The sequence below is a fragment of the Drosophila bipectinata genome, chromosome 2L (genome assembly GCF_030179905.1).
Source record: "Drosophila bipectinata strain 14024-0381.07 chromosome 2L, DbipHiC1v2, whole genome shotgun sequence".
Taxonomy (NCBI): Eukaryota; Metazoa; Arthropoda; class Insecta; order Diptera; family Drosophilidae; genus Drosophila; species Drosophila bipectinata.
In genome coordinates this window covers 2,415,351-2,423,321 of record NC_091736.1, presented here as the reverse complement: position 1 = coordinate 2,423,321, position 7,971 = coordinate 2,415,351, and the positions used below count along the sequence as shown (strand labels likewise).

At 40.4% G+C, this 7,971-nt stretch overlaps 1 protein-coding gene across 1 annotated transcript; it reads right to left on the bottom strand.

Moving 5' to 3' along the window:
* Positions 1-3,548: 3,548 nt before the first annotated feature.
* Gdi (GDP dissociation inhibitor) lies at positions 3,549-7,098 on the bottom strand. The gene is made up of 3 exons (XM_017250213.3): positions 6,434-7,098; positions 4,626-5,101; positions 3,549-4,571 (listed from the first exon to the last, which is right to left on the bottom strand). Exons 1-3 carry the CDS (start codon positions 6,825-6,827, stop codon positions 4,110-4,112), a joined length of 1,332 nt encoding a protein of 443 aa, XP_017105702.1. The 5' UTR covers positions 6,828-7,098; the 3' UTR covers positions 3,549-4,109.
* Positions 7,099-7,971: the final 873 nt, after the last annotated feature.

Below are 7,971 nucleotides of genomic sequence, written 5' to 3'. Positions count from 1 at the left end.
TGATTCGTAGGCCCCGAACCAGTTGTCTCTATTGGTACTTTCTATATAGTAGTAGCCATCACCAATCTTAACAAATGGGTCTGTGCTAATATTTCGCCCTTCAGGGATGCCTTTTGGGGTTACACGAAAGTTTTACGAAAAGGTTTATTCAAAAAAATACAATTAGAACTTACCATCTTCCACAAAAGGTGTTATGGTATAACCTGCACTAAGGGAAAGCAGGCTTAGAAGTACAACCAACTTTGGAAACATTTTGGCGATACTGCTTTACTGGACTAACCTTATCGGGCATTTTATACAAAAAACCAAGAGCCTTATCAACGCGGTAGATATTTATAGGTATTATGACCGGAGCTGGGTTAATAAGCCAATAAACAAATTTATGGTTGGGCTACTTCCGATTAAATGGAGAATAAATTCAGAAATCGTTTAAGGTACTCCGCTTGAGAATCGGATCAGGATTGGGGAAGATATAGCCATCACTGTGGGCCATATAGGGGAAACCCCCATTTTCAAGGGATCCCATCACGAAAAATGGACAAAAAATCTAAAAAATATTTCGTCTCAGGATTTTGATGCAGAATGGTGGAGAATCGATCCACAAATCATTTAAGGTACTCCGCTTGAGAATCGGATTAGAATTGAGGAAGATATAGCCATCACTGTGGGCCCTATAGAGGAAAACCCCATTTTCAAGGGATCCCATCACGAAAAATGGACAAAAAATCTAAAAAATATTTTGTCTCTGGATTTTGATGCAGAATGGTGGAGAATCAATATAGAAATCTTTTAAGGTGCTCCGCTTGAGAATCGGATGAGAATTGAGGAAGATATAGCCATCACTGTGGGCCCTATAGAGAAAAACCCCATTTTCAAGGGATCCCATCACGAAAAATGGACAAAAAATCTAAAAAATATTTTGTCTCAGGGTTTTGATGCAGAATGGTGGAAAATCAATCTACAAATCGTTTAAGGTACTCCACTTGAGAATCGGATGAGAATTGGGAAAGATATAGACATCCCTGTGGGCCATATAGGGGAAAACACCATTTTCAAGGGATCCCATCACGAAAAATGGACAAAAAATCTAAAAAATATTTCGTCTCAGGATTTTGATGCAGAATGGTGGAGAATCGATCCAGAAATCGATGAAGGTGCTCCGCTTGAGAATCGGATGAGAATTGAGGAAGATATAGCCATCACTGTGGGCCCTATAGAGAAAAACCCCATTTTCAAGGGATCCCATCACGAAAAATGGACAAAAAATCTAAAAAATATTTTGTCTCTGGATTTTGATGCAGAATGGTGGAGAATCAATATAGAAATCTTTTAAGGTGCTCCGCTTGAGAATCGGATGAGAATTGAGGAAGATATAGCCATCACTGTGGGCCCTATAGAGAAAAACCCCATTTTCAAGGGATCCCATCACGAAAAATGGACAAAAAATCTAAAAAATATTTTGTCTCTGGATTTTGATGCAGAATGGTGGAGAATCAATATAGAAATCTTTTAAGGTACTCCGCTGAAAAAATCTAAAAAATATTTCGTCTCAGGATTTTGATGCAGAATGGTGGAGAATCGATCCAGAAATCGATGAAGGTGCTCCGCTTGAGAATCGGATGAGAATTGAGGAAGATATAGCCATCACTGTGGGCCCTATAGAGAAAAACCCCATTTTCAAGGGATCCCATCACGAAAAATGGACAAAAAATCTAAAAAATATTTCGTCTCAGGATTTTGATGCAGAATGATGGAGAATCAATATAGAAATCGTTTAAGGTACTCCGCTTGAGAATCGGATTAGAATTGAGGAAGATATGGCCATCACTGTGGGCCCTATAGAGGAAAACCCCATTTTTAAGGGATCCCATCACGAAAAATGGACAAAAAATCTAAAAAATATTTTGTCTCAGGATTTTGATGCAGAATGGTGGGGAATCGATCCAGAAATCGTTTAAGGTACTCCGCTTGAGAATCGGATAATAATTAAGAAAGATATAGCTAAGTTGTGGGCCATATAGGAACTATCAGAAATGACCCTTGTTTTAGAAAGTTGAAAGTTTATACGGACTTTATTTTGGGTCCGACTTTATGATCCGACCTACCAAATTTCAGGGGGATCGGTCGACTTTATCCTATAGCTTGGTATTTGGTAAAAAGGCAAACTTTAGTATTTTTGAAAATAAAATCTTGGGACTTTTTTTAAAGTTTTTTATTCTCATGAATTGGTTTTATAATAAAATTATAATAAGGATCGGCCTAAGGGTATATCACTTCGGCTCCGTCCCAAGTAAGCTTTCCTTTCTTGTTAGCTTTATTTTTAAAAATTTTTAATTTACTATAAAAGATGCAGTTTTGGGGTGAGGGGATTCACATATATAGCGTGATTGTCTTGCCCTACATCCAACATCATACAATCCAGTCAAATTTTGGAGATCCACAGGTTTTTTATAGACAAAAACCACGCATCTCTCATTTCCTCCAAGGTTGTTTGGCTCGGTGTAATACCATAGATCCGATAATATAGGCTGGGCATTGGAGAACCACACGTGCTTTCCCGTAGTAGCGTAATCATTTCCTGATGTCCAATAGCCCCAGACAAAGGTGTCTGAAATATATTCAGCCACGGCATCCATCTCCTCCTTAGTCTCAAAAGCTACCAACTCAGCGTTGATTTTGCGGCAGGATTCGTAGGCCCCAAACCAGTCGTCTCTATTGGTCTCTATATAATAGTAGCCATTACCAATTTTAACAAATGGGTCTGTGCTAATATTTCGACCTACAGGAATGAATGCCTTTTTGGGGTTAAAAGGAAGGTTTACGAAAAGGTTTTTTGAAAAAAATACAATTAGAACTTACCATCTTCCACAAAAGGTGTTATAGTATAACCTGCACTAAGGGAAAGCAGGCCTAGAAGTACTACCAACTTGGGAAACATTTTGGCGATACTGTTTTACTGGACTACCCCGATCGGGCATTTTATACAAAAAACCACGAGCCTTATCAACGCGGTGGATATTTATAGGTATTATGACCGGAGCTGGGTTAATAGGTCTATAAAAAATATATTTATGGTTAGGCTACTTCCGATTAAACTTCAATCAAAAGTATTCCAAACAACCCAACAATATACATAACTATCTTAGTACGTGTTTTTTTTTCAATTTTTATTAAAAATGTAAATTCTGAAAATGCGGAATACCATAGTTCTCTAGACCATTGACAATCTGTTTTAGATTCTATTTAATTTCCTGGGTTCTCCTGCCTCCTGCCTGCCCTGCTTCGATTCAGTTGCAATAATTTCAGCATGCAGCGATGAATATTTTTCGCCAGTTTACATTTTCAATATCTTGTTATGGATTACAATTACCATTATAATGCTGCTTATTGATGTGAGAGTGTCATGTTTATAATTATGTATTTATATGTGTGTTTTAATGCGTTTTTTGTTGTGGCCTCGGGATGTTGGCCGACAAATGTTGTGTTGTGATCACAAATAAGGGGAACCAAGCAACTATTGAGGGCAATATACATAGACAATATATATATATGATTTCATATATTATATATATACTTTATTGTATAGTCGTACAACTAAAATCAAAGCTTAATCTCGTGACTAACTGGCCGATCGGTGGCGAATGGGTGGTAGGGAGAGGGTATACATACGTCGAGGCATACGCCTTCTTCTCGAGTCACAAAAAGCTGAATCTGTGTGTGAATTTGATTTAGTTGCCTAACATTCACATATTTATACATTTATATAGACGTACATAATATGTATACGCGACTGCATGCTGTATAATTTATGTTATATAGGTGTATATATATATATTTTCTAGGCATATCCAATATTGCGCGAAGCAAGCAATTCATTTCACATCTAAAACTTCATCTCTCGATGGAAAAGCATTTTCGTAATACAATTTATGGATTTTCTTTTTTTTTTTTCATTTCGTTTTGGGTTTATTTAGGGTTTTTCATTTATCTTGGGTATGTTTTTAAGGTTTTGGCCACGACGCCGAGACGATCTACAATGTTTTTTGTGGCTGATGTTGAGCTGTCCATATGCACCATAACCAGATGAGGCCTCTCTTCGTGCTCCCCGCTTACTGCTCCTCGTCGCCCAGCTCGTGCTTGATCTTGGAAAAGTCGAACGTCTCGCCAGTGCCGCGCTTGAATATGTTCAACACATCCAGGCAAGTGGTCTCGAAGTGCGTGGTCGCGTCGTACGACTCCGAGATGAAGATCTGCGACTCGGATCCATCGTCGATCGGCTCCAAGTAGTCCGAGATGGTCACAAACTTTTGTGCGATCGGCTCGAGCAAGTCCAGGCCGGGCTTGATCTCAACCTCCGGATTCTCGGTCTCCACGGTGGTCGAGACCATGCCCACGAACCAGCCCTTGGCGGCCACCTGGTGGGTGGAGCTCACCAGCGACACATAAATGTCCGACTTGCGGCCCACCTGCTTCTGTGGAATGATAATCTGCGTGGACAGACCGTCCTTGGTGCTGGCCACCGGATGGTCCAAAATGCAAATGCAACGAATCACCTTGCCACGTTTGCGCACCTGTCAAATAGGGGAAGTCATTAAAGGATCTTAACTGCTTGTTTCTCCACTAACCTTATCGGGCACATAACTGGGATCGCAGTAGACCTGCTTGCACTTGGCGACCTCGTCGCCGGAGCGCACTCCAACTACCTTGCCGCCCTCGCCCAGCACAATCTCGTCAATGGGCTTGTCCAGCATGTAGGTGCCGCCATAGATGGCCGACAGCCGAGCGAATCCCTGGGGCAGCTCACCCAGGCCGTACATGGGATAGAGGTAGGGCGACTTGCCATACCGCGCCAGCGAGTCCGAGTAGAGCTTGATGCGCCGGATGGTGTTCACGGCCGGCTCGTTCAGATACTCGTCATCACGGAACAGGGCCAGGGCGTGGCCGGTGAAGTCCTGCGTGTTCTTGTCCAGTCCGAACTTGTCGTACAGACCCTGCATGTTGGCCTTGGTGGGGTCAAAGTCCTTCCAGGTCTTGGGATCATCCTCCCGGAAGTCCTGCACATAGACGAGGAAGTTCCGGAAGCGTCGCTTCTCAAACATGCCTGCAAATGGAATATATAAGTATCGTTGTTAGCCATATTGGTCAGTCCTGGAAACAGGATCTGCATAAAAGGGAGTGCAGGCATGGGGTTTTAAGTTTCAATTTCCATTTGCATGCCACACACATACACTTGGAGAGAGGCACGCAATACAAGGAGACCTCTAATTTAGGGGGCGGAGAGTAGCCACCACCAACAATTGCGAAACCGCTTTGGACACAAGATGACGTCATGCAGAGCATATGAATGTATGCTCATAAAATGCAAATAGAGTTGGAAATTGGCAGGAAAAGTTTTTAAAATTTACAATTATTCATACAATTATTATTCTTAAGGGATATTCGTTTAATAAAAATATGAAATACTCTTTTGAAATATATTGTACATTTTTTGAAGCTTAAGATAAAGCCATTTTTTTAAGCTTAAGCCATTAACTTTCTGCTACCTCAGCCAGTTCATAGAATTGCCCAATTCCTGGAACTCCCATTAAAAGAGAAGTTAGTCACATTTGAAACCTTAATTACTCAACGACTAAATAAATATACTATCCTCCTAAAATAAACAATAAATATAAAAGCTACCATTTAATTTATTATTATAAGCTTATCTCTTTGGAAAAAAAAAACAAAGTGAAAGGGTTCAATGGCCCCCAAAACGACTTTTGAAAAGCTTCTTTCGAAAATCCATCCAACAAACTTCGAGCTCCAATCAAAAATAAATAGACCGTGTTGGCCAAAACTAACTAATTGCATTTTGTTGCCAACACCACGAAGGAGAAGAGAAGAATTGAAAAAAAAAACGCAAAAATTCAACTGAAGCGAATGTCAGGTGTACTCCAGAGGAGAGTAATTAGCGGCAGGTGGAGAGTGGCTGATTCATAGCCCAACACAGAGCTGGATTTTAACCAAATTTTCCACCAAATCATGGCTAGAATTCTAATCAGAATGCAGGGGCATATCTACAATTTCTATAAATTCTGGGCCAACTGGAGGTGTGTGTGTGGAAATTATGTGGCGGCCGAAAAACAACTGTTTTTCGCACTCACACACACATAGACAGATAGACAGGGCTGGGGAGCAGATAGCAAATACGTGTCACAGTCGAAAGCAGCAACAACAACAACAACAAGAGCCACGGAATCCAGCGAGTATAAAAGTGGAGACAAAGAAAGGGCAGATAGAGAGAGCCGGGAGAGGCAAGGCGGCTCAGATAAGAGAGTCGAGTACACACACACACACACACTGGCACACAGCTGGCAATTTGCACAAATTGCTAGATTGGGGATATGGAGGAGGAAAAAAAAACTGCAGAATAAGGGTTAATGGAGTTACGAACCCATGAGATCGGATGCCAGGGCCTCCTTCTGGTCCACCGGCACCTTGGCAATCTTGCCGCCCTTGTATACGTAGCTGCCCTCAATGGACTTGAACTCCAGATAGCGGGTGACGCCCGTGTGGATGAGCAGCTTGACCAGCTGGCCGTTGGCCATCAGGAACTTGGGGATGAGGTCCACGTTCCAGTCGCGGCCACGCCCGAACCGTTCGCCGGGCGCCTCCAGGCCATAGCGCTGGAACAGCTCCTCCAGCGGTGTAATCGAGGCCGACTCGCCGCCATAGTACTTGTTCCGATCAATATGCAGCACCTTCTTGCCGGACACGGACAGCATCCCGCTGAGGATGCACTCCTTCAGGCCTGTGCCGAGCACGATCGCATCGTATTCCTCATTCATCTTGGCTCTGGCTTTCTCTCAATGCACTTGGGGGAAAGAAATCTGTTTTTTTTAGTTTCCTCGGATCTGTGGCTTTCCGGTTCTTGCTTATTGCCTCTTTTTCACTTGCTGCGACGTTTTCGACGATGACTTTTCTGCTGTTTTTCGTTCACTTTTTTTTTCGTTCAATAATTTTTCTCTACTCGCTTCTTCGTGGTCAGGGTTGCATTTCGCGGTATTTTTTCTGTGGCTTATCGCTGGTAATTTCCGCGAGGACGGCCAGCGAGGAGACACTACTGCTAATTTTGACATAAAACACAAATAAAAGGCATGGAATAGCCTTTTGTAATTAATTTGTCAATAAAAATAATGTTTCATATTTTTCATGTTTTCGGTATTTTCAGGGATGCATTTTTTGGGCGCGCAATTTGAAAATCGCCACTTGTAAGCTTATGTTTAAACTTATTAAAGCTTATGTTTGTATATCAAGGAAAAATATTATCTATTAATTAAAGTACACTAAACGGAAACCAAATAATGTAGATGGAAGTAACTAAAAGTAGAGTTCCAACCAAACCTTTTTTTCTAAAGAAGACACGCTGTGAATTACAAATATTTATTTTTGCACCGATATTTTACATGGATTTTCTCTTTTACTCTTTGACCTATTTCTTATCGTTTATTGAATGTTTCACAGTGATAAGAAGTTTAATTAAACAGTCTACTTATGTTTGGTATACACTTTTAATTTAACTTAGCTTCCTTATCATGATGATTAACAAAGGGACTTCAAATGACGATTATTTGTTTATTTTCAATCGAAAAAATCAGTAATTTGTAGTACCTATTAAAGATCAATAATTATACAATTTTTTAACCTTATTCATTGAGTTATTTTAAGTAGTCATGAAATAATGAATATACAAAAATATGATTACAAAGAAATTAAACTCATAACATAATGGTTATTTTAGGATTTTTAGTATAAAACGTCTTCTGCGCTTACGAATCTCTCAATCGATTCCAATTTAAGTGACTTGTCTCGAAACACTTCTAAGAACCCTCAGACCAATTAATTGATTAGTTAATTGTTTAAACAAGTTAAATAAGAACTGCCTTTAGAGAGTATAAAAAGAAATAATTTTTAAACTTACTTCACAGTCTT

Bases quoted from the DNA above. Each gene is read 5' to 3' on its own strand.
- Gdi (XM_017250213.3), bottom strand. From the start codon at position 6,827: ATGAATGAGGAATACGATGCGATCGTGCTCGGCACAGGCCTGAAGGAG. The intron at 5,102-6,433 runs GTTCGTAACTCC...TTCCATTTGCAG, and splicing joins CCTGGCATCCGATCTCATGG to GCATGTTTGAGAAGCGACGC. The intron at 4,572-4,625 runs GTTAGTGGAGAA...CCTATTTGACAG, and splicing joins CCAGTTATGTGCCCGATAAG to GTGCGCAAACGTGGCAAGGT.